Raw genomic sequence first — 26,483 nt, 5'->3', positions numbered from 1 at the left:
GCCAATTTGGAAGGGAGCGGGGACTCATCTGGAAAACTGGAGGTTAACACGCTCCAGAGCAAGACGAGCGCTCGTAAGTTCACTTTATAACGTGCCAGTGAAAACCTCAATTATCCCGGGGGCCACGGCCGCAACTTTCCAATTAGCCGTGGAATAAATACTGTGTGGAAAAATGCTCGTGTGTCGGACACCGTAAAGATCCAGAGCCACACCGCTCAAGTCGTCACCTGTTCTGGCCTCGGCGTTCCCGGGCTCCTCCTCCGGCGGCGGATCTGGTGACTCGATGTCAACTTTCACTTCCTCCGACGTCACGGCGGGCATGGCGTGGCCGTTCAGGTTCTCACTGCCGATTGGCTCATCTGGAGGAGGAGGAGGAGGAGAGGAAACGGGGAGAACGTGAAATCGTCCTGCCTTTACAGTTAGTTCTCAATCACGTAAAAGCAATCCTCGAATGACTATCTAGATTCTAGATGCTCAACGTGCGGCCCGGGGGGCCAGATGCGGCCCGCCATAGGTGCAGAGTGCCCCCCCGCCCCCCTCGACCATTTTCTAATTCACAATGAAAACTAATGTTAAATCAAGTTTGACTGAGCTCCAGCTAAATCAAATACCGCCTTCTGCTCACCGCCGAGGCACTTACTGTATGTATTTAACACATTGAGTGCCAAGGACGTCTGTGGACGTCCTAAAAAAAAGTAACGAGGAGTGCCAAGGACGTCTGTGGACGTCCTAAAATCATAATTCATATTATTCCATAATTCTGCTGTTTAAGGTCGTACCTAGCCAGTGAGCATGAATCCCTTCAAGGGATCACACGGCGCCACCTTAAACATCGTCACAGGAGCTGCTCCACCCACCTCAGATCCTTTACTTTGTACAGGAGACAGCGGAGAAAGCCGTGATCAAAGTGGAAACCGATGCATGCTTTCTGCCAGAGCCGTATATATTGCTCTGTCTACAGCGGACAGTGGGCTCGGCTGCATCCGCGCTCACAACTGAGCTCTTATGCTTCTATCTATCTCCACACGATTTCCTAGAAAGCCAGCATCCGAAGCCGAACGGCCAAGCCTTTTCGTTCAGTCGCGTTTGCCAGCGCGCATCATTTCCTTGATGGGCGCTGGGATCTGTCCGGGGCAAAAACGGAGTCGAGAAAACAAACTCTGTGCGTGTGGGGAGGAGCCCGCAGCTCAGAGGTGGAGAGGGGGGGGGGGGGGGGGGGGGAGAGGGGTGTGTGGCACACAGGCTGCACAGAAACCACACCACACGCCACCACATCAGAAAACACCAGCCAGAGTCAGTGAATGTGCTCGAAATTAGAGTGCAAAAGGTATTCATAAAAGGGACTATATCTTGGAAAGTAAAAAAAACCGACAGAAAACCCTTGAAAGTGCACTTTTTTGAGAGGCTGTCATTCATAATGGAACTGTCTAGAAACAAAATTTCTTCTTTGGAAGAAGCAGGAGTGTTCAATGTTTCATTAAAGTCCAGCCCCGTTAATATAGCCATAATAGAAAAAATTCTATAGCTGTTTTCAACTGAATGGAAGTGAATCTGGCACAGGCTCCAGACAATTTTACTGAAGCGCTGTGGCACTCAATGTGTTAACTAAGTTAACCTAACTATCCTGAGTGCACAAAATTGTCAGACTAAAGTCCGGCTGAATCCGCTGCAGAAAAACTTTGATTAATCTGTGTTTATTAACTGGCCCTTGGCCTCCTGTCATTTTGCTGGGCAGAGCAAGTTCAGTATCCCTGATCTACATTCTCAAAGCATGAAAGTGATTTGGCATTACTGAACAATACATTGGCAATACTTGAAAGGTGAATCTTGCAAGGCACTGATTATTTATTTATTATTCATTCATTCATTCATTCTATTTCAGTGTTGCCAGCAAGAGTGTCATATTAATCAGTAGAACCAAACAGGACAAGCATCAGATATTTCCTGATTTTAAGTTGTCCAATAATGATCTCTGTGTAAACAGTAAGGTAAAGTATCTTGGACATATTAGCACTGAACACAAGACTGATGATGATGATGATATTTATAGACAGTGGCCGCCGAATGTATGCACAAGCAAACACCCTGGCAACGTAAGTTCAGTATGTGTTCGTATAATGTAAAGGTGACTTTGTTCAGGAGCCTATTGTACTCCGCTTTACACTGCCCACTTGTGGTCAAGTTACAAAAAGCAAGCCTGCAGAAACTACAAGTGGCATATAATGATGCTATGAGGATGATCCTCAAGAGACCTCGATGGTGCAGTGCGAGTGAGATGTTTGCTAATGCACGAGTTAACACATTTCAGGCAGTACTCTCATGTACAAATGTATGTGTAGACTAGATGTGTCTGGAAACGGCGTCATTGTGGCTCTCACTAACCCAGGGAAGAGCTGCACTCGCTACATGTCCAGTCTCAGGCACACTGGCATAAAAGCCTGTATATGAATTTATTTCAATGTTTTTTTATTTGACCAGTTTTTAAAGCGAAATGTATATTTCTTATATGTTATTTGTGTGCATCTATGTACCGTATTTATGTATGTTTTTTTTTTTATGGACCATGAGTCTGCAATAAAGCTATCAATCAATCAATCAATAGCTCCTTCCAGTATACACCACTGTGGGAATCATACATGTGTACTTTACTGTAGTTCTGTGATGGTTTTCCAAACGACTGTACTCGCTATAGTCGCTAAACTGCTTCGTAAGCAAATGGAAAACCCCCACTAGACCAAAATCAGAAGCATCGTTGGTCATCAGGCCGCAGCAGATGTGCCGCATGGCGGTCATAATAACAATGTGTGCTGCAATGTCAGGAAATGGTGTCGTTTCCCACATCCATGTTGTCGGGGACGGGGCGACACAAGCCTTCTTGAAGGAACTTAAACAAACTGAGACGGGAGCTGGTGAGGGATGATTTTCCAAATGATCTGGCAGCTTGGCACAAAAATCTTGTTTTTGTTTCGTTTTTGTAGAAATAAATGTTTTTTTTATGAAATGGAAACAATTGTGGTTTTGGTATGTTTCTTTAATCTTCTAATATTGTTACATCCCCCTCTGACACATTGTTGTGAAGAAACTCATTCTGCAGAAACGGAAGTCCCCTCTCCACCCTCTTTTCAGGTTGTGGTCGGCGGACATGATCTCTGTTATACGAATGGAGAGACTCGGGTTCCTGAGGACCAACTCGCTTAAGAGATTTCTAACTATTTGGGAGCCGTTTCTGGCCTACCTCGACAAGGTTAGGGGGTCTCTCTCCCTTGTGTGGGATCCTACGCGTAACATTCTTTACAAGCACATAATCTCTGTTATGTAACTGGTGGCACCGCCTTGTAATTTGTATGGAGTGTATGTATGTTTTTTTTCCCTTTATTTTATTTTCCTGTATCTGAGTTTGTTCATTTTTGTGTGTTGTTCTGAAAAATTGAAATTGCAAAAATAAAATATTAAAAAACAATATATATATTGTTACAACCGGCTCAAGGAAGTAAGAAAGAAGCAAAGCAAAAGTTAAAACAATAATTTAGTAACTAAAACGATGTGAAAATAACTACTGTATTAGACGACACCAACTACAACAAACAAAGTAACAGAACAAAAGGTGCATCGGTGAAGAGGGACAGAGAAACTGGTCCCAGGTGCACTCCATCAGCGCCCACCAGTCTCCTGCGAGACAGAGCCAGGAGTGCTACGCTGGCTCCACCGCAGCTGACAGGAAGAGGCTACAGAGGGTGATCAGGTCAGCCGAGAGGGATAACTGGCTGTCCCCTCCCCTCCCTAGATGACATAGCCAGCTCCCGCTGTCTCTCCAGGGCAGAGCGGATCACCCGCGACCACCTCCACCCTGGTCATCACCTGCTCAGCCTGCTGCCCCTCGGGCAGGAGGTACAGGAGCATCAAGAGCCCAACAAATAAGACCGAAAAACAGCTTCTTTCCATGGGCCGTCCGGACTCTAAACAACAACAGCAGCCGTTAACTCCCACTCAGTGCAATACTTGGACATGTGCAATATATCAAAACGTGCAATATTCTTTCACTACCTCAACAGTATTTTATTAGTATTTTATTGTTTTGTTTCTGGGTTTTTTGCCCCCACCGTCTAGGTGTCCTGTGTCCTTATCTGTTCTAATGTTTGCTTTTCTTAAGTGTTTTTAATGTTTTTTTAACATCTGATTTTAATGCACTGTCAGCTGAAGCACTCTTAATTTCGTTGTATGGGGAACTGTGCAATGACAATAAAGGCTATTCTATTCTATTCTATATTCTATTCTAGGAGTGGGAGGGTGCTCACAATATGAATATACTTTCATTTTTGTTTCATGATTTTAATGTTCACCTAAATGGTAAATGCATATACTGGTAGCTCTTAACTAGAGGTGCCCTAATCGGTTAGATCGACCTGCCGGTTGACATGTATATCTTGTGCCCGATCGACTGATGGAGAAAATGAGAACTGGAGTGGTTTATTGTGATCCCAGAAATAAAAGAAAATCATTTTCCACGTTCTTAAACGGTCCTGTAAAATGATTAAGGATGTCCATTTGTGAACTAAAGACAGTAAGTCAGAAAAACAGAACAGAAACAGAAACACACACATTGAATCAAAAAGAAGCTGGAAGTGAAAAGAAGAAGAAGAAAGCAGGAATAGGAAAGAAACAGTTACAGTCATAAAGAAAGACATGGAGGAAAGAAAGGGAAGACAGTGCGATGATTGGAGAAATAGCCAGCTTTCAGTTAATCTGCCGACTAGGGTTGTCAAAAGTATCGATAGTATCGATAAGTATCAATATATATATATTTTTAACTGATACAATACTAATCAACAGTATCAATATCAGCAGTGCTTTCTCTTAATGAAAAATCAAACATACTAGTGATTTCTCCCTCCCTGTCATTGGTGGGTATCTGTTGCTTCAACAAGCTCAAAGTGTTCTGATAGCCTGATGACTAGAGCAGGTGTAATCTGCTGTGTTGTGATAGGCTGATGACTAGAGCAGGGGTAATCTGCTGTGTTCTGATAGGCTGATGACTAGAGCAGGTGTAATCTGCTGTGTCAGGTCAAAGTTTTTAATGAGTTTTATCAGGTCTAGATGATGGAGAAGCGTGCATCTGTCCATCCATCTGTCTTTGTTTATTTTTTATGCCTCTTGATGTGTTGTTGTCATCCCCCTCCGTGGTATCGAAAATGGTATCGAGCATCGATATTTTCCTGGGTATCGAAGTAGCAATTCTAGTATCGTGACATCCCTACTACCGACTGGCTTGGCTAAAGTGCACTGACATAAGCTACTCTGGAGTGGCTTTTAACTTGGGCAAACTCATAATGTGCTCAGCGCCAAAACAAACCCTTGACCCTGGACAGCTGAACACTCCTCCAGCGTCGGGGCATCTTCTGCAGGTGGAGCTGGAAGTGTTTGGATTCGTTTGTCAGGCAGATGAGTGCAGAGGAGAAGAGGAGGGTGTTCCAGAGACGTGCTGTCATCCAGGAGCTACATGAAATGTCAGTGCCTCTGTCAACACTGTGCGGTATCTGGCCTCTGTGTGTTACCAGACTAATGATGAGCGTACGTGTGACGGTGCAACACCCAGTCAGCGCGAGCCGAGGGAAGAGTGAGCGATCTCAGAGCGCGAGCAAACGTACGAGACGTAGATGAGAGGTGAGAGTAAAGATGATGGGGGGGGGGGGGGGGGGCGCCTTAAGAACTCACCAACCCCCCCCCCCCACACACACACACACACACACACACACACACACACACACACACACACACACACACCAGAATCAATATGACCATAGAAGACAGAAATAAACAATTAAAGAACGATGGCATCTCCCCCCTGCGTGGCAGGCACACCCACGCGTTACCCGCAGACTCTGACAAGTGCTTGATGCACTCATACTGTTACACACTTACACACATCCAGGCATACACACAACAGTGCACATTTTATCACAGTCATCTTAAGGACCGCAATGGAAATAAGCTGTTAGCTTTATTGCGTTTTTTTTATCCTTTTGATAATGGTGGGCCTGTGTATGTATATATGTATATACTGTTTGTTCATATCAATAAAGAACTCAATCAATCAATCAATCAATCAATGGCAAGGAGAGAGAGAGAGAGGTAGAGAGAACATACAGTACAATGAAACAACAATGAAAGTCATTGAGCAATGAATGAAGGAATGGATGAGCGAAATGGCGAGTGAACAAATGAATGAATGATTGAACAGACAGACAGACAGACAGACAGACAGACAGGCAAGCAGACAGACAGACAGACAGACAGGCAGACAGACAGACAGACAGGCAGGCAGACAGACAGACAGACAGACAGGCAGGCAGACAGACAGACAGACAGACAGACAGACAGACAGGCAGGCAGGCAGGCAGACAGGCAGGCAGGCAGGCAAGCAGACAGACAGACAGAGAGACAGACAGACAGACAGACAGACAGACAGACAGACAGACAGACCGACCTTGGTCAGCGATGAGGACTCCTTTTTTGATGAGCTCCTCCCTGGTCTGTCTGGTTGAGATCTTCCTCTCTAGAACTGAAAGATGATCAGAGATTAGATACAGATTAGATACAGTGTCACATCATGTAAATACAAACAGATGCTGCAGAGAAAAACAAGTGGTTAGGATGATTTTCCCCGTGACTTATCATTTAGTGATTTACAAAACTCCTCCGGTGAACCTTGAACCTCGAGTCCTGGAACTATCTAAGCCTTCAAAAATAAAATAAAATAAAGTAAAATATTTTGCCTTTTTAGCTCATTATAACTATAATAATCTTTCGCTGTATTAAATCCCAGCCCAATATCAAGAGGCGGAAAAAGATCCATGAAAAGTGCTTTTAAATACTGGACGAGAGACATTCCCTTCTTCTGAATGATATGTTAAATGATAAATGGAGTGCATTAATATAGTGCTTTTCCAGTCTATCGACCACTCAAAGCGCTTTATATCAATGCCTACATTCACCCATTCACACTGACATTAATACACGGGCACCCACCAGCTCGTCAGAAGCCGTTAGGGGGTTCAGTGTCTTGCTCAAGGACACATCGACAGACACGCTGCCGGCAGAAGCCAGCCTCGAACCGGGAACCTTCTGATTCCCAGGCGACAGCTCTGTCTCGTGAGCTCCTGCTGCCCCGTATATGATGGATATTAATGTGTCTAGCCTCAGGGGCGTGCCTGTCGTTCACATAGTTCACACCAGGGTGGCAATTACATGGAGGCCATGGCCTCCGTGGCCCCTCCCTCGGGCCGTGAAGCCCTGAGATCCCTGAGGCCACCTCGGCAGTGCCCTGCTACCAGCCGGCTACTGTCAGCTGCTTTAAAAGCATCAGTGGTCTCAGTTTAAAGTAGCCAAAGGATGTGTCATTGGCTCATTTTAACACACATTTCAGAAAAATGGCTCTTCACGATGTCAACAGAGCGATGGTCTTTGTGCCCTGGCATGTGGCCTTGTGCCCTAAAAGAAAATGCGACACCGAAGGCCAGATGGGGCCTCGCCCCTAAATTGATTAAATTCCCACCCTGGTTCACACACTCTCTCTGAATGGATAGGGAGACCACCCTTCAGCACGAGGGCCCAGGTTCAAGGCAACTGTGTCCGCAAGTGTCCTTGAGCAAGACACTGGATTCATACCGGCTCTATAGCTGACCCTGACCCTTTGACCGTTGAACAACTGAAGAGACATTCCTTTACAGGGGTCAATAAAGTGTCAGACAATTACTGCTGACACACTCTTTCTCCGACACTCTCACAGCAAGTCTCTGTCTGACAAACGGCAATGATAAATACTGCGTGAGTTAACTCGTGCATTTGATCGTTTATATAATTACCGTTTACGTTCACAAAAATAATTGTTGCTGAATGTAAGAAAAGGTCCGTACAGAGTTTGGTCAAACGGCGTTTCAGCTCTCAGCCCCTATGACATCATTGAATGTTTTTAAAACAATGGTTAAAGAGCCCCTAAAGTCAAAAATCTGTTTTTCTTCTTCCTACAGTTGGATGTCTGAGCTTCTCTGTGCAGAGTTCCACACTAGAAGCTGTTTCCACAATCGTCTGCTGGAAGTGGAAAGCTTCTCAGATCTCACAGAAAAGGCCGAAAAGCAGGATTCGTGAGATCACGAATCCTGGAGCCAATCACTGTCCAGTATTCAGTTAAAAGCCCCGACACATTCTCACTCCCAGCTCGTCATATACTGCAGACCAATCAGGAACCCTCGTTGTCACTTTGTCACGAGTGAGAATGTGTTGAAAGCTCGTGTTGTATGCTTTCGATTGGCTAGTTATGTTTTAGATCACTCTGATTGGTTGCTTTGGATTTTTACAGTCCTTTCCTTTTAAAGCTCGATTGGAAATCGGGGCACTGTGCTCCCAGTTCATCCCCCCCAGTTCACCCCCACCTACTGTTTATGACAAAACCCCAAATTGAAAACAATGATGTTGTACATCCACTCAACTTGCTCGAATACAAACTCATACAAGCGTCCACAGATATACACACACACGTCCACAGACACACACACACGTCCACAGACACACGTCCACAGACACACACACACACACTAGGGTTGGCACGATGGACGATGGCATCGACCATCGTGATTGGCCGACCCCCCATCGACCTCTGAGCCGTCTACATCGGATCATTGTGATTAATTATCTGTTCGAAATAAATTTGTGACGTTTTAATAATAAAAAATACCAAGTCCACTTACCGTGACGCGTGGGGGACGCGCCGGCGGCATTAAACGAGCGCGCCCAGTTCAGACTCAGAGAAGCCTCCCCTCCCCCTCCTCCGCTCTAGTGCTTCTCTGCACTGGGAGCGCTTGTTTAATGTCGCCGGGGCGTCCCCCGAGCATGAGAAGTCAGTTCTTTTGTTGCGAAAACTTTTAAGACAAAGAAGAAACTTCACGTTCTTTCCTGTTTTCAACCCACAGTGAGTACAGTCTTCAACTGTGAATTTAACTCGCCTGTTTCCAAAGTGAAAGTTGAAGTCGCTCACAGCAGCAGCCTCAACGCGAGACGCATCAGTCTGAATGACAAAACGTTAACGTTACAGGTCCTCACTCCTCACCAACAACGTGTGAGTGTTGAATTTAACTAGCTGGCAGTAAACTGACTGAATTACTGGCTGATATAACGTTAGATTCGCGTGGGCTTTTGAACCTAATGAGAGCGATTTGACGAGAGGAGAGTTGAGAGAGAAACACAGCTGCTGCTGCTGAGGCTACAATCTAACGTTATATCAGCCAGTAATTCAGTGAGTTTACTGCCAGCTAGTTAAATTCAACACACACACGTTGTTGGTGAGGACCTGTAACGTTATGTTATTTGCGCCGTTCAAATGAGCCACTGCTTCATTCAGTCACCTGGCTCTGTGCTGTTAGCACAGAGGCTTTAGTAGCCTATCGAAGCCCGCTGGTCTCCGTGAAGAGCTCAGCTGTCCAGTTGTAATGAACGCATTGCAATGAATGGCATTACCGCACCGCAGCGACTTAATAAATGATTAATTATTCCCCCCCACCCCCGCCAGTGACGATGCCATCGTGGATCATGATGTTTCACTGTGGAATAATCACGATGGATAAATTCCTGACATCGCACAACCCTAACACACACACACACACACACACACACACACACAGCAGAACCTTTGGAAAGATCCTGGAACTTGTCGCTGGTCTTCTTCTTTCTCCACTTCCAGGGTTTGAACAGCTTCCCGAGTGACGCCAGCTTGCCCCGTTGCTGCCGTGTTGCGGGGGGGCCGGGGGCGTTCTGGGCGTTGGTGGCGCTGCCCACCACCACATCGCAGCTGGCCAGGGACGAGGATTTCTCCAGCCCATCAACTAGCAGACACACACACACAGAGAGACACACAGGCACACACACACAAAAATCGGCAATTAGTTCTTGATAGGAGATTCAAACAAAGCAGCAGATGTCTTGTGACACAGTGAGGGAGGTAAGACTCACATGTGGTATACCACATGTGATATACCACATGTGATATACCACATGTGATATATCACATGTGATATATCACATGTGATTAGGGTGATCCGATCCAATATCGGTAGCCGATTTGGGACTAATTCACGGATCGGATCTGGATTTTTTGTTTTGTTTTTTGCAATTCCAGCGCGGGCCGCACAGGGGGGCCCTGGCCGTAATTTGCCCATGTATAATAGTATCCTCCTTTGCCTGGTATATTTTCTTTAATTTTGTCTGCTTTTTGCAAGGTGTATTAAAAAAAGAAATCTTTTAATTGGCCAAATCTTTGCCTATACTGTATATTCAAGAGAAATATTGGTATCGGCATAATATCGGTATCGGCAGATATCCAAATTCAGGTATCGGAATGGGAAGTGAAAAAAGTGGCTCGGTGCATCCCTAACATGTGATATTATCACATCCTTCTGGAACCTGTGAAATAATAAGCAACAAACTAAAAGCTCCTGTATTCTGCTCTCTCTGGACCATCGTTCAGGCCTTTAGCCATCTGTGCTATACAAGGTCAGTTATTGAGTTCAAGCAAGTGAGGGCAGCTTCTCACTGCTCTCTAGACTACACACACACGCTCTCTCTCTCTCTCTCACACACACACACACACACACACACACACACACACACACACACACACGCACACTGACTGCTTTCCCTAATATCCCTGCTACAAGAGGAAATGGAGACTCTTGTTTCACATAGTCTCAACCGCAAATATAATATTCAATCACCGTGTCCTATGGTAACCTAACGGACAGTCTCCGTTACACATAGCCAAGCAATATTATTTCCGTCTCTGTATCTGTGGCGTGTGTGTGTGTGTGTGTGTGTGTGTGTCTTGGCTAGATCCTTGTCCTTCCCTGACTCCTCCTCTTCCTGTTGGAAAAGTTAGAAGTCGTGCGAACAATCTGGAATACTGTAGAGAGTTTCGAGATGGCGGAGACACTGCTTGTGTGTGTGTCTGTGTGTGTTTCAGAGAGAGAGAGAGAGAGAGAGAGAGCCAGAGTGTATTGTATGCATGTAATCTGTGAATGTGTGGGCGCGTACACACACACTCACGAGTATGTAATCTGTCCACAACATGAGTGTGTTATTCTGTCTTTCCAATGTGCTACTGTGTGTGTGTGTGTGTGTGTGTGTGTGCGTGTGCGTGTGCGCGCGTGCGTGTGTGTGTGTGCGTGTGTGCGCGCCGTACAGAGGAAGTAGAGGAGAGGTATGCGTTTCCTCAGCCTCAAGCACTGGAAGTTCCTGGCTCTGCGTTAATGTTTCGGCCACACCACTAGACTCTCACACAGGCCGTGTGCTGCTGCTGCTGCTGCCTCTGGAGAAGCAACACAACACAGACACAGGCCATCTCCTATAGACCCTTCTCACAGGGGCCATTTTGTGTCGAAAAGGCAGGGTAAACACAGGTGCAAGCAAAACACTAATGAGGGTTTCAAACTTCCATCATTGGAATGTGGAAACCCTCATTAGTGTTTTGCTCGCACCTGTGTTTATTCTGCCTTTTCGACACAAAATGCCCCCCGTGAAAAGGGTCTATACTCACCTTAATTTCCAACCATAGCATTTCACACTCAGACTATTTCATGGGATTTTTGTGTGTGATGAAATCAACTGGTTTGATTTGATTTGACATATAGAATGGAACTGTTGCTACAAAAAACAGATGGGTAATTGTTCCAACATGCACGTTCGAGCAATATTCTCCTATCCTGAACTTAAGTAACCGGGCACGAGGGGGGGGGGGGGGGGGGGGGAGTGATTGTTTCTCCATATTTCTTGTGGCTAACGTTATGGGAAATGACAGTGGAGTCACTCATTAAACTAGGGCAGAGTTTCACGATTAATCGTATTTTCATCGTCATCGCGATATGAAAATGCGCGATGAACACATCGCAAAAGTCACGTGTTATCGCAATTTTTTTTTTTTTTTTTTTTTTACAGTGCACCTGAACGCAACATGCAAGATACCGGCTGAATAAGTGTCCAAATGTTCATGTCATTCTGGCCAATACTCCACTTCTGTTATAACATTTCAGTCTGGAATATGGAATATCTTTCAATAATCTTTATGACTAAAAGGCTAAAAGTAATCTCATGTGTAAGAAATGACTGTTCTACATTGAAGTAAAAATGTAAATAATTAACTTGTTTGTTTTGGATTTTTTTTTGCTTCAAGAGCGCACTTTTGTTCGTATGACCCTCAACACAGGCTTTGAGAATCCCGTGCCACTTACTGATACGTATGCTTAAATTAACACACTCATATTGCAAAATGAATTTAGGCCCTCACTGTAACACTTCAGAAGTTGAATTTGAAGTTCAGCATTAATACATTTGTCATTTTTTGCCTTAGATTTACCTTTGTGTGTTATTGCAATATAAAACTACATAATTGAGAATCGATTCTAGATTCTGGAATCGAGAATCGTTTGAATCGAGAATCGATTCTGGAATCGGATCGTGACCCCGGGAATCGGAATCGGATCGGATCGTGGCTCAGCCGGATCGGAGCACCCCTACCCATTCATATTTGTGTTTATGGCATTTTATTTATTTATCGCCGGTCATATCGTCATCGCAATATTGAACAGTGTTATCGCACATCGCAGCTTTTCCTCATATCGTGCAGCCCTAGGAACCTCACTCAAATAGCAGTCACGTTATGAACAAGCACTCAGGTACCCCCGAGTACTTTCACCCCATCTCTGTCCAAAACGCTGAAGGTCATCTTGACATTTAAATATTGGAGCAGCATATATATTTTTTGTTTATTCTACTGCAGTGAGGTATAGACGGTTTTCACAAAATGGTGTTGCTAGGGAACAGTTTGACACCTGTCAAACCTGGCAGCTATTGTATTAGCAAACACTGCAACAGGAAGTGAGTCATTTAGAACGTTAAAACCGTCTATATTCAAAGTATTGTGCAGTGAGTGGAAGCAAGGGTCAATAGTTAAGCCTATTGGTGAAAGAACTGGAACACGTGAAGAATACACGTGCGTGTGTGTGTGTGTGTGTGTGTGTGTGTGTGTGTGTGTGTGTGTGTGTCTGTGCTAGCTTCCCTCTATTGAGACAAACAGGCCTGCCATGACTTCCTCTGCAAAAATACATACTTGCGAGCACATGCACATTTTTGTCAGAGGAAAGTACCTCAGAAACCTACAAAGTATAACGTATGAAATACTGTAGCCTACATATGGAGAGAGAGAGAGAAAGAGAGAGAGAGAGAGACAGAGAGAGAGAGCGGGAGAGAGAGTGAGAGAGAGAGAGAGAGAGAGAGAGCAAGAGCGGGAGAGAGAGAGAGAGACAGATTGGTCATATGAAGGATTTCATTAGTAGCTGCATGTCAGGGGCCTGAGCTGAACCTGCATGAACCTCGTCTCAACTTCCGTCTACACACACACACACACACACACACACACACACACACACACTACAAGTCGAGGCAAACAGCTGGTTTTGCTTGTTGTATTTGAGTCTTATGCCTAGTTTACACTACAAGACTTCCCCCCCCTGATTTTACACAGGATTTCCAGTTGGGCTCAGTCTGTCTTTGTTGACTCTAGTCTAGTCTAGTCTTGTTGAGGGCAGTTGTTGTGCCAGTCGGCAGCATAATCTGTGAAGATTTTCAAAGTTGTCTGGTGTCATGTATACATACTGTCTGTATATAGTGTGTATGTATACAGCTTTAGGTAGCAGGCTAGCAGCAGCACCATCAGCAAAAACAGCCCCACCACAAACCAAAGGTCAAAGTTGAGAAACCTACCAAGAAAATGGCTCACGACTGTATTGTGGTGTAAAGGGACTTATCAGTCCAAGTATGCAAGGAGGACACAAAATCTAAGTAGGCTCGAAGGCTCCCAAATCGGATTCTGTTCACTTTATGATCCGGCGATGAGCCAGACTACCTCGGGGTGTTGTGGCAAACATCTAGCATCTACAAGAAGCAACCAGACATGGAGAAGAGCACACAAACCCAGAGGGAAGAAGACATGGAAGAGAACAGTGCTGCAGAGCGCAGTTCACTCTCTCCCCAGGCACCAATTGTACTCTTTCTCTCTCTCTCTCTCACACACACAACTACGCATGCACATAACACACAGACTCATTTCCTGTTCCTGTGTTGATATCAAATCACAACAATAGGTGCATTTCAGCAGTTCCTTTGTGCCGCTAACGATGGGAAAATGAGAGCAACAGCGATTATCACCAGCGTTTAGCCCCAACTATATGAAACCACTTAGTGGGAACCGAGCAGGGACAACCACTCACTTGTTACTTTCAGAGGAGGACAGAGGAAGGCTGATAAAGACGGAGTGCTGCAAACGTTAAGGAAAGAGACAAGAGAAAGAGTACAATCATTTGATATTGGTATGAAAAATCATCAAACCATGAGGAAGACATTTCGACTGTGGTCGGACGTGTACATTTATCAAACATTTATTATGAAAGAGGATGAGACTACATGTTCAGGCAGTCATATCTGAAGGAAATGAATACCTAAATGAAGCTTTTGAGAAATTCCAGGCAGGAAAGTCAGTTGTATGCCTTGGAATAAGGGATTTTCCCCACACTGCCTTCTTTCATGTATTTATTGTTTCACTTTCGTTTCCTGCTTCTTCGTCTACTTTCATATCAGATCTCTACACACACCTGGGAACCCGTGGTTTATCAGCAGTGACTGTGACTGTGTAGGAGTGTCGGGCTGAGGAGCGTGAATGATGAGGATTCACCCTGAGGATGAGGTTTCTCCTCGGTCATCCAAGTAGACTCCATCTCTCAGCCTTCTCTCCTCCCTCCACCACCATCTAGATTCCACCAGGGAAATATCTGTTGCACTGCATCATTGCGTTGTGTGGATGCAATATAGCGTCTGTACTTGGAACGCAGTGAGCGCCATCAAGCTCACGTATTATGCAACTTTCTGAACTGCAAAATGTTTGCTTCAATATTTAACTACAAAGAAATCGTATAAAAATACAAAATTGCAATTTCACGTAGGAACTCGCAATCGACGCGGGAAAACGACCGCAGCGGCGAGCGTATTCGCCGGTCTGCCTTCTCCCCGCACGGTGGCGCTGTGTTCGGTGATACTGGTGTGAACCCCTCTCCGCACGCTTTCCAAGCTGGAGCAGGAAGGCTGTGGTTGGTATCATCAAGCAACCCTGTTGTCCCGCGGGATAACGGGGGGTAAGGCCGGAAGGCTGTGTCCGCTCTGTCTGCGGTCTTCCACAGGGAGACCGCAGCAGAGCGCAGGTTACGCTGCGTAACCACTCGGTCAACTCATCCGGTCTCGTGGGGCCAGCATGAGTTGGAGCCGGCGTAGGTCGCGTGCAACGGCTAAGATCGGCAAACAAGCGTTTTTGTGAGTAACTTCACTGGGAAATAAATGAATGACAGAACAGATCACATCAAATGAGGCACAAAAATATGCATTTACAGATTTTCATCGTGACAAAGGAGGAGGCAGATCCAATCAAATAGGTGCTGGTCACAATCTGGGAGGTCCCGGATCTCGTCTCCAGCGGGATCCGGCACAGCGTAAGCCCTGGTGACAGCCTCATAAAAAGCCCCGTCTGTCTTGTCTATTTAGATTAGTAATCCCTCCAAAAGTTAAACATGGGAAGGAGACAACAGACTAGGCTGTCATTAGATTTGATAAAGCTGCAATATGATGATAATATTATGACATACAATAGGCTTGGGTGATATCCAAAATTGTATATTATTGTGATGTAGTTATTTATTACATTTTGGCCGATACCGATAACCGATATTAACATTGCTGTTATGTTGCTCATCGGACCAATACCACTATATTAAAAAAAAAAAGACTAACATCGGACGATACCGATATGATTGCCGAAATAAATAATCTGTTGACCTATGAATAAACAAGGCATAGAAAGAGTTAAGAGTAGTAACTCAAGGTCATTCAAATAAGGTTTTTCTCCACAATTCTGAATCCCAGTGTGACGACACAGAGCAAATCTAGGTCAAAACGATTGAACTGAAATCCATTCATTACTGTTGGGACATGTGCTTTAAGGCACAACGGCTGCAGAAAGGAATGAGGTAGCAGTTAAACTGCTTAGAGAAACGCAGGAGAGGTCATGGAATTATTAAAGGGACAGCTCACCCTAAAATCCAAAATACATATATTCCCTCTCACCTGTAGTGCTATTTATCCATCTATATCGTTTTGTGTTAGTTACCTGAGTTTTGGAGATATCGGCCGCAGAGTTTCTGCCTTCTCTCCAATACAATGGAACTGGATGGCACTCGGCTTGTGGTGCTCAAAGTGCCGAAGAAATACATTTGAAAAAACTCAACGGCATTGTCTCTTTCCAGAAAGCATGAGCCCGTTACTCAAGATAATCAACAGACCTTGTTATGAACAGTTTCATAGAGGAACTATTTTATTTTGACCGAACTACACCCGCTACCTGCTAGCTAGTTCCTACATGAGACTGCAAAAAAAAAAGTTCCTACATGAACACTCACAACAAAGTCTGTGCATTATTTTGAGTAACCAGGTCATGATTTCTGGAAAGAGACAATGCTGTTGAGTTTTTCAAATGTATGTTTTTGTTGCTTTGAGCACCATAAGCCGAGTGCCATCCAGTTCCATTGTATTCAAGAGAAGGCAGACATCTCTGTGGCCGATATCTCCAAAACTCAGGCAACTATCCCAAAACGATATAGATCCTAGTTCCTCATTGCGCGGCAAAAAAAAAAAAAAAAAAAAAAAATCAATTTCAATAAACCTTTATGGCATATTATTACAATACAACGATACTGTTTTTGACAGTGTTGACAGTAATAGAAGGAGCCAAATCATTCAAAACAATAAGCATTTTGCTTTTAGGAGTATTGTGCCAGCGTGCAGCGCTGTTCCAAAACGTGTCAACATGTGTCGTTGCCTGGGAAACGCACATCCCATAATACAACTGTTCGCATCGCATCCCATAATAGTATGATGATACTTGGGATGCCATTGCCAACATAGATGTGAACAGGTTAGCGAAAACTTCAGCGTCGCCAGCGACGGCCCCCACCGTTGCGGTCGGGGTACATTTCGAAATCCCTCCAGGCCTGAAACATTTTCTAGGGGAAACTGGTGTGTGTGTGTGTGTGTGTGTGTGTGTGTGTGTGTGTGTGTGTGTGTGTGTGTGTGTGTGTGTGTGTGTGCAAAACAATAAAACAAAAAAATGGTAGGCAGATGTGCTTGGTTGGGGTGGCTTTTGGTGTTTTGCGGTAAAAGTGGCTCTCCTATTGACTTTGTCCCGCCAGTGCGGCTCTCATCGAAGAAATAGTGAGGATCACTGATATAGATGGATAAATAGCACTACAGGTGAGAGGAAATATATGTATTTTGGATTTTAGGGTGAGCTGTCCCTTTAAGCAAACCAATCCCAATGCTATTTTGACTACTAATGCCGCCTCCGATTCACTCCAGCTTAACTCGGGGATGTTAAATTACATATTAAGTGCCAGGGATGTTATTACATATTAATAAGTGCCATACTTCTCACACTGGATTTCACAGCAAGGCGTTTTTATTTTAAAACACATGACATCATGTCATAACTGCTGGAGGAGGAGGGCTGAGTCAGGAGTTGGAAATGAAACGGCTGTGGAAATGGGCGGGACGATCAGAAACACACAACTTAACACGCAGCAGACATTTGGATCAAGGAAATCTCACACGGGTTTATTCATTTCAAATCTTATCTGTTGTGCCGACTTGTCAAGACAAGCTGGGCTAGGAGGTTAATGTAACCAAAGGAGCGCAATACTTGTTACTAGAAATATTAAACTGCATAATCCATTCTGCTTCTGTACCTCAAACTGCTGCAAACACTGAGGATCAAGTTACAGCTGTTTCCTATTACGGTTGTCTAAAGTATCGATACTCTCGATACTAAAAGTTTGAAATGGATACAATACTCGTTTTGCAACAGTATCGATACCTGCAGCAGTGCTTTCTCTTAATGAAAAATCAAACGTACTACTGATTTTCCCCTCCCTATCATTGGTGGGTATCTGTTGCTTCAACAAGCTAAACGTGTTCTGATAGGCTGATGATGAATTAGAGCAGGGGTAATCTGCAGTGTTTTGATAGGCTGATGACGGAGCAGGGGTAATCTGCTGTGTTCTGATAGGCTGATGAATAGAGCAGGGGTAATCTGCTGTGTTCCGATAGGCTGGTGCAGAGCCGTATAATAGAAGAGTTCCGACATCTCCATTCACTCCAATGGACCAGTTTTTTTCCAGGAAGTAGAAAGTGGAACTCTTGAGTAAAAAAAGCAGCACTGTCGAGTTGCATCAAAATAGACAGTGTTGTACTATGAAAGGGTTTTTCATCCCTTGAAATTAATCAAATTGTACATTATCAGCTTTATTTTAGCATGCAAAAGTAGCGCGAGACCCATTCCTGGCTGTTCATTGGCTAATGAGTCTCGCATTTTGGTCCTCCGCTGACGCCACTCTCTTACTAGAGGACACTAGGCTGGTGAATAGAGCAGGGGTAATCTGCTGTGTTCCGATAGGCTGGTGAATAGAGCAGGGGTAATCTGCTGTGTTCCGATAGGCTGATGAATGGAGCAGGGGTAATCTGCTGTGTAAGTGCAGTTTCACAGATTATGGAGAAGCGGGCACCTGTCCATCTATCTGTCCTCGTTTATTTATATGCCTCTTGATGTGTTGTCATTTCCCACCGTGGTATCGAAAATGGTATTGATTGAATGAGTATCGATATTTTCCTGGCTATATCGGTATCGGATTTAGAAATTCTAGTATTGTGACAATACGTCATGGGGTCATGGGGTAAAAGTGATGTATTGTGGCAAAGCTAGTGTGTGTGTGTGTGTGTGTGTGTGTGTGTGTGTGTGTGTGTGTGTGTGTGTGTGTGTGTGTGTGTGTGTGTGTGTGTGTGTGTAGACTGTGTAGCAGGAACAACATGTGTTGAGAGGAGGAGGGGAAAGGGAGAGGCTTCCTTCCCTCACTGGAAGTCACAAGGGAGGGAAGAAGTGAGCGTAGGAAAGAGATGAAAGGGTGAGAAAGGAGGAGAGAGAGAGGGTTGAGGAGAGAGAGCAGGGGGGGAGGAGAAGAAGAGAGAAAGCGAGAGAGAGGGAGGAGAAGAGAGAAAGGGAGAGAGGGTGAGGAGAAGAGAGAAAGGGAGAAGAGGGGGAGGAGAAGAAGAGAGAAAGCGAGAGAGGGAGAAGAGAGAAAGGGAGAGAAAGAGGGAGGAGACAAGAGAAAGGGAGAGAGGGGAGAGGGAGGAGAACAGAGAAAGGGAGAGAGAGGGAGGAGAAGAGAGAAAGGGAGAGAGGGGGAGGAGAAGAGAGAAAGGAAAAGAGGGGGAGAAGAAGAGAGAAAGCAAGAGAGGGAGAAGAGAGAAAGGGAGAGAAAGAGGGAGGAGACAAGAGAAAGGGAGAGAGGGGAGAGGGAGTAGAAGAGAGAGGAGAAAATAGAGAGAGGAGAGAGAGAGAGGGAGGAGAAGAGAGAGGGAGAGAGGGGGAGGAGAAGAGAGACAGAGAGAGAGAGAGGGAGGAGAAGAGAGAGAGAGAGAGGGGGGGGAAGAGAGACAGAGAGAGAGAGGGAGGAGGGGAGAGAGAGAGAGAGAGAGAGAGAGAGAGAGAGAGAGAGAGAGAGAGAGAGAGAGAGAGAGAGAGAGAGAGAGAGAGAGAGAGAACAGCAGATGGTTGACCGGAGAAGAAGTGGAAAGAAAGGCGACCGGAGGGCAGAAAGGGAGAAGGGAGGAAGAGAAAAGTAGAGCTGCAACAATTAGTCGAGTTGATCGACAACTATTTTTATAATCAATTAATCGTTTAGCCTCATTTCTAAGAAAAGAATCCTACAATGATCTCGTTCCAGCTTCTGAAATGTGAATCTGTTCTGGTTTCTTTAGTCTTCTGTGACAGCAAACGGACTGGGTTGTTTTGGACTGTTGGACCAAAAGAAGACATTTGAAGATGTCATCTTGGGGTTTGGGGAAAAAAGTGATGGGACAAGTTTTCACCATTTTGTGACATCGTATAAACCGAACAACTCATCGATTAGCCAAGACAATAATGGACAGATAATTCGATCATGAAAATAATCGTTAGTTGCAGTCCTGGACGAAAGCAAGGGATGAAGAGGAGGAGGAGGAGGAGGAGAGGGGCAGAAAGGGGGCGTCGCTGGGCATCCGCTGCAGTTTTAACGCTCGGATCATTCCTTCCAACTCCGAAAACATTCCCATCTTTTTCTCCAAAACATGTCGAAGTGCAGAAAGTGCAGCCGAGCTCGTAAAAGTCAGCGGGCCTTGCACGCAGCCCAACAGACAGACAAAGAATCAACAGTACTTTGCAGCCTCACAAGTCTTTAAACGCACAGTCATAACTCCTTTACACCTCGAGGGGCTATTAGGTTTTTACACTAAAAATAACTCAATGTGAAACTGACAGTATCGCTTTTCTACTGCTTCGGTCTAGATTCTGCCAATCCGACGTTCGAGGCACATCACTCACAACAACAACATGGCTTTTTCCGTCCAAGGAAGGGGTCATTATGTAACCCATAATGCACCCACACAACATGTAGCTCAAGGTTCCTGTGTTGGCTTGAGTGAGACACCAAACAGACACGATCTGTTTGCGTTTTACTTTTAATGTTCACACGGCTCTATAAAATTACTTTGTTTCATCCTGAGCCTGTTGTCTCAGTTTATACCTGCCTGCTTTGAAGATTTGCAGCAATAAATATGAACAAATGTGACTTATTACGATGATTGTTTTTTGGCTCACTGACAGGCCAAGCAGCGCTGCAGTTGATGGAGTGCAAAAACCCGCCTCGAGCACAGAACTACGCCCACACACCCCACCATTATTGGAAATATGACACCATTGCAGGCTGAAGGTGTAGAGTTTGTAACTTGTAAGTCTTCTGTTCTGTTCGTTATTTCTTAAGGCGTAATGCTTATGTTTTCTGTGGAGTTCAACTGGAACATTTGAGGCGCGGAAAAAAGTTAATGCTCAATAAGTTTCCAACAGCTAACTGCAGTGCGGAAATGTCAAAAACTGCAGTTCCTCGAATGGCCACTTCAGGCTGGCTGCAAAAGGGAGTGGTCAATCCCCATTCGCCCCCATGTTAAACCCCCAACTTTACAGAAGGAATAAACACACGGACTGGTTAAAAAGGAGAAGAAAAAAGAAAAAAGTTTTTGGGCTGACAACTGTACAGGGGGTGAACCTTTATATACCTCAACCGTTTAAGAGTCAAATAAATGTTCAAAAAGGCTGTTTTGGGTGTGATTGACAGGTCACCCGTCCAGTGATCGCGCAGCTCGCCGATCATGGAGGAATAGCAGGCGGAGCTGCGGCTCTGTGACAAACCCCTGGTCTCACGCGAGCTGCATGAAAACCAAGATGGCGACAGTCAAAACGCTAAACTGAGGCCATGTCCACACGGAGACGAGTTTAGGTGTATCCGCTAAAGTTTTTTGTCATATAGACGTTTCGTCCAGATGGAACCGCGTTCTGGGACTATACGTTCTGGGAGTATACGCTAATTTTTCAAAACGGGTCCCAGAGTGATTAAATCTGAAGACGCCACCCTTGCATTTCCGTGTTTACAACCCATACACATCTTTCCTGAAACGATGACGCCATAGCCCCACCTCTCTCCACCAGCAACAATAACAATCATGGCAGTAGCGTTCGTGCTACAGCAGTGGGGATCTTGCAGCAAAATATAATGCTCCTCTATTACCAGTTACCACCGTCAGCAACAAGTGGACACGGAGAACAGCGTGTAGCCTACAACATCCTCAGGGCTCCACAAAGCTGACTCTTCCCATCCACCCCTCCCCTCCCTTCATCGGATATTTCCCAGAAGGCTTAGCGGCGGCTACATTTTTACAATAACACAAACAAAATCAGGCTTAACGTGTTAGATAGAAATTATATTTATTTTTAATACAACATGCAATTCTGGAATATTTTAATATTGGACAAAATGAAATTAAATTAAATGTAAACCCTGAGTGTAACCGACATACTCGGCTTGGCCTATATATAGCCCTCGTAAATACAACGTGAATAGGGAAGTGAGAGGTTTGAGGAACACGCGGTTGCACTGTGATGGCTCGTGTCCACTCCAACAAGACTTTAGCTTACTTGACGCAACTTTTTCCAATAAAAACACATTTATGCCATGAGTTTATATAATGTATATGTTGCATCATTTAGCCTGTGCTGTGATGTGCAGGAGCGGCCAATACGCTGGGATGTGTTTGCAACATGTTTAAAGATCATGGAAGTGGATGATATCCGGAATGTCACCGATAGTTAACGTTCTATATTGTAGGCTACAGGGAGACCATCAGCCCTGCTGAACAGCTCTGCATTTGCCTGTATAGGTTTAATCATTTTATTCATCGACATGGCAAACCTCCCCGCAAAGCCAAGGGTTTAAGCTGCTGCTACAGTGAGATACACATTATAGACTGTGCGCCCCTAGAGGTTGTATGCCATTATTGACGAGATTGTCTTTCTCTGTTATTCTACAGCGGTTTCAGTGGTTTCATGTGGATACACACATTTCTTGAAACGTTTCCATGTTTATGGAAAACTTTTCTGAAACGAAAAAAAAAAAGATAGCTTCCGTCTCCGTGTGGACATGGCCTGAGGCTTCAAAACGGGAGTGCACAAACCCAATGGGTGACGAGACGACGTCACACTCAGTCCATCTCTTTTGACAGCCTCTGGTTGAAACACAGGTGACACGTTTGTCCATATAAAACACACGCGGGGAGGTTTGCCAGCACACTCTAGAGAAAACAGGTGGTCCCACTGACAATTGGAACCTGTTCTCTCTGGAGTTGTGCCTGCAACCTCCCTGTGTTTGATCATGGACAAACTTCACCTGTGTTTCAACCGGCATGACGGTGAGTAGTAGATGATGACAGAAATTTCTTTTTTGGGTGAACTGTCCCTTTAAGCTCTCTAAAATGCATCTCAAAACCAAACTACAGGTATAATTTATGTGGTTATTCATATAAAGCAGTGGGTCTTTGGTCCTGACCTCGGGAGGGCCGCTGGTTTTCCATCATAATAGGTGGTTAAAAAAAAAAAAACTGGCCTGCATTTATATAGCGCTTTTATCCAAAGCGCTTTACAGTCAGTAGGTACATTCACCCATTCACACACCGATGGCGGCGGGCTGCCACGCAGGGTGCTGGCACACCAACGGGAGCAATTTGGGGTTCAGTGTCTTGCCCAAGGTCACTTCGACATGCAGACTGGAGGAGCCGGGAATCGAACCACCGACCTCTTTTATCCAAAGCGATTACCGGTAGTGGACGACCCGCTCTACCTCCTGAGCTACAGCCGCCCCTTCACTGTGTTCACCTTGCATCTTAAGATGCAGTTGCTCAAGAAATCAGTGGGATGTGTTGCTGATGGCCAACATCAATGTCCTTATCTCAGATTAAAGATGTCGGGAATGAAAAGCAGCAGGGCTCTGGGTCCAAGGATCAGGAATCAAGAAACACCAGTTATCTCCGAAGGATCCACTCATTTTTCCGAGTGCCAAAGCACGGGAGTTGTAAGTAAGCAAAGCAACGCAGAAGGAACCACAAAGCAGAGATCCAGCATGTCTTTCACTTTGGTTGTCAGCAAAATGAAAGACAAAGTTGTGACTTTGTTTTGAGCTGTCAACTCCAAATGTCAAGCTAAAGATGAAGCTATCAACTTTCACGTAACCTTAACGAAGATGACTATGATGGTGTGTAGATTAATAGGGTAATGCTAAATACCCAAAACACTGTCTGACACTGTATTGAGCTAGATAGGCTGAGACTGAGGCCTCTCTGGTACTTCTGGTACTTCTCTCCATTTTTCTTCTACAAAAACAGAACGGTGAAAAATCAGGCTAAAACTCTCCTCCTGTTGGTCTGGACCCGAGTCAATTTGGCTGCTAACTGTATAAACTGAGCTGAAACATTGTCGCCCATTACTCAACAGCAACAATGTGGCAATCTAAACAACTATGTAACGTTACGCAACGTAACGGTTATTTCACTGGGTTTAAAAACCAGACCGCAACATGCCTATCGTATCGATTTAGACAGAAACAAGACCCGCTAAACTCAGCCTAGGTATTCAGTACAATGATGCAAGAACATGTTGTAATTCACTTAGTAGGATAATGTGACTTTATATCTCTTCTGAACTCGGCTCGCGTGAAGGCGCAGCAAAGCGCTTTGCGTTTGATTCAGTGTGTGGAAGTTTGGATACAAAGTTTGTGCGACAATAGGCTATGAAGAATAAACGCAATATAACAAGACTTCCTGAATAAAGATAGCGGAATGCGTGCGTGCGAGCGAGGAGAGGGAGACAGACTGCACGCACGCTACACACAAACACACAGATACAAACACACACACACACACTCACACTCACACTCACACACACACAGATATACACACACGCACACTCACCGCTCGCAGTCTGAGACACGGCGGACACGGCTGTCTGGCCCATATTCGGCTTCTCCGGCGGACCGGGCGGACAGGGTCCACGAACCCACAATCACGCCCTGCTACTATCACCGTCCCCCCCGCCACTCTAGGGTCCTTTTTAGAGTTACGTTCATTTCAGACGTGACGTGATGATGGCTGAGTTGCTGGAAACTTGGTTCAGAACTTCACTGGTCTCTACAACGCAGTCACTTCCCCTCCCCTCCCCTTCCCTCCCCTCCGCGCCACTCCTCCCCCTCCTCTCAGCAGCTGAAGAATGCCTCTCATTCCTCCATGCAGATTAGAGGCGCTGCTCTGGGGGTCAAAGGGCGGAGGCGAGGGGTCTCGCTCGTGGCTGATATTGGACAAAAAAAGATGGAGAAATTGCAAACGATCGCTCAAAGGGAAAGAGAGATGAGCGAGGATGGACTGACGGAGCGAAATGACATCACTGGTCCACAACTTCAATCAACAACTCTCAATATGAATGCCTGCAAAACTGTTTGCAGTTTTCGGATATGTGAGAGATCATGTAGTTTTTTTTACTTTTAATTAGGTAATTAGGGCTGATTAATCGCCCTAATTACCTAATGTCATGATGATATCATCTGGTCATTCTGGTGACATCATCACTGATGACATCACTCACATGACTCATCATCATTGAGTGCTCGAGTGACATCACTGGTGGCATCACCAATTCTATACACCGACTAGTGGACCCGTGGGAGTCACGGCTCGTGCACATCTACAATGGCAAAATCGCTTTTCCGCCTCGTCGCAGCATTTTGTGGGCGTGGAAACCAGCTTCCAGCTTGGAGCTGTAGCCTGTAGAAACGTTTTCAGGTCGAGGTACACAGGAGGGTGGGGGGAGGAAATGTGTAGGAAGAGCTGTCATTGGGTAGCTTTAACGAAAGGTCCCGCCCTAGTCCCGCCCCGCGAGCGTGAAGCCGCTCGGAGACAAGCCGCCTCTAGTCTGCGACAGCGAAACGCTGGGCGGTTCCAGCGGCAGGGGGCGCGAGGTTGAAATGGACCAATCAGACGCGGAAATGGAGCAAGACAGCCTATCAAGATGCAGCGTCAAAGAGGCTTTCACAGGAGGCATGCCGCCGAGCGTTTCATGGTGTGCACGAGCCGTTAGGGACACACCAGAAACGTCTCCGTTGCAGCGCGTCATGGAAGCGCTGAGCAGGAGCCTGGCCATTCACACTGCACTCTGTTTTGCTCCGTGCCGGTCACAACAACTTGTACTGACTTCATGCCTGGATGCACGTGGCGGCTCGCGGCTCGCATCAAAAATAGACCAGACACGGAAACTCTCGCGTCCCGTGCAGACTAGAGCGACGTTTGTCGCGTGTAGACGCTGGCTGTCGCTGCTGCACATTCATTTTGTATTGGATCGCGTCGCCAGTTATCCCAGCATGCTTTGCAAGGCGGTGAGCGGCGGACTGCAGCAACGAGAGGAGGGGCCAGTTTGAAATCGACCAATTGAAGACAGAAATACAGCAAGACAGCCAATCAAGCCGCAGCACCAAGCGACCAGCAGGCAACAGCAGGCACGCGTAAAACATTGCTGTAGTCTGCACGGGGCGTCGCTGCAGGACGCGAGACGGACGCGATGCTCGCGGCCTCGCCCGCCCTGCAGCTCGCCCACTGCGTGTCACATACGCAGCTCGCCCGCTGCGTGTCGCATAGTGCGGCTTGCCCGCTAGTACGCAGCCTCGCAAGGAAGGATGACATCACTGATGCCATCATCACTGATGACATCACATTATTAGGTAATTAGGGCAATCGCCTAATTAAAAAATCCGGCTCCGTCAGGTCACCCGCACGGGTGTTCTTTACACTCCCCGAAAGTTTCAGCCTGATCGCACGTAGAACGGCATATATAGCTGTGGCTGGACAAAGTTCTGTCACTCACTCACAAATGGACACTTCTCATT

At 45.6% G+C, this 26,483-nt stretch overlaps 1 protein-coding gene across 1 annotated transcript in view; it reads right to left on the bottom strand.

Moving 5' to 3' along the window:
- The window catches only part of phactr2 (phosphatase and actin regulator 2), a 45,855-nt gene extending 21,166 nt beyond the window's left edge, over nucleotides 1-24,689 (bottom strand). Inside the window, exons 1-4 of the mRNA XM_083650426.1 lie at nucleotides 24,523-24,689; nucleotides 9,681-9,875; nucleotides 6,485-6,559; nucleotides 228-359 (exon numbers count right to left, since the gene is read on the bottom strand). Of these exons, the coding sequence (XP_083506552.1) occupies nucleotides 228-359; nucleotides 6,485-6,559; nucleotides 9,681-9,875; nucleotides 24,523-24,565 (445 nt within the window). The 5' untranslated portion in view covers nucleotides 24,566-24,689. The remainder of the gene's footprint in view (nucleotides 1-227; nucleotides 360-6,484; nucleotides 6,560-9,680; nucleotides 9,876-24,522) is intronic.
- Nucleotides 24,690-26,483: the final 1,794 nt, after the last annotated feature.

The sequence above is a fragment of the Poromitra crassiceps genome, assembly GCF_964638095.1.
Source record: "Poromitra crassiceps genome assembly, chromosome: 14".
Lineage (NCBI taxonomy): Eukaryota > Metazoa > Chordata > Actinopteri > Beryciformes > Melamphaidae > Poromitra > Poromitra crassiceps.
This window is presented reverse-complemented; position numbering and strand designations above follow the sequence as displayed.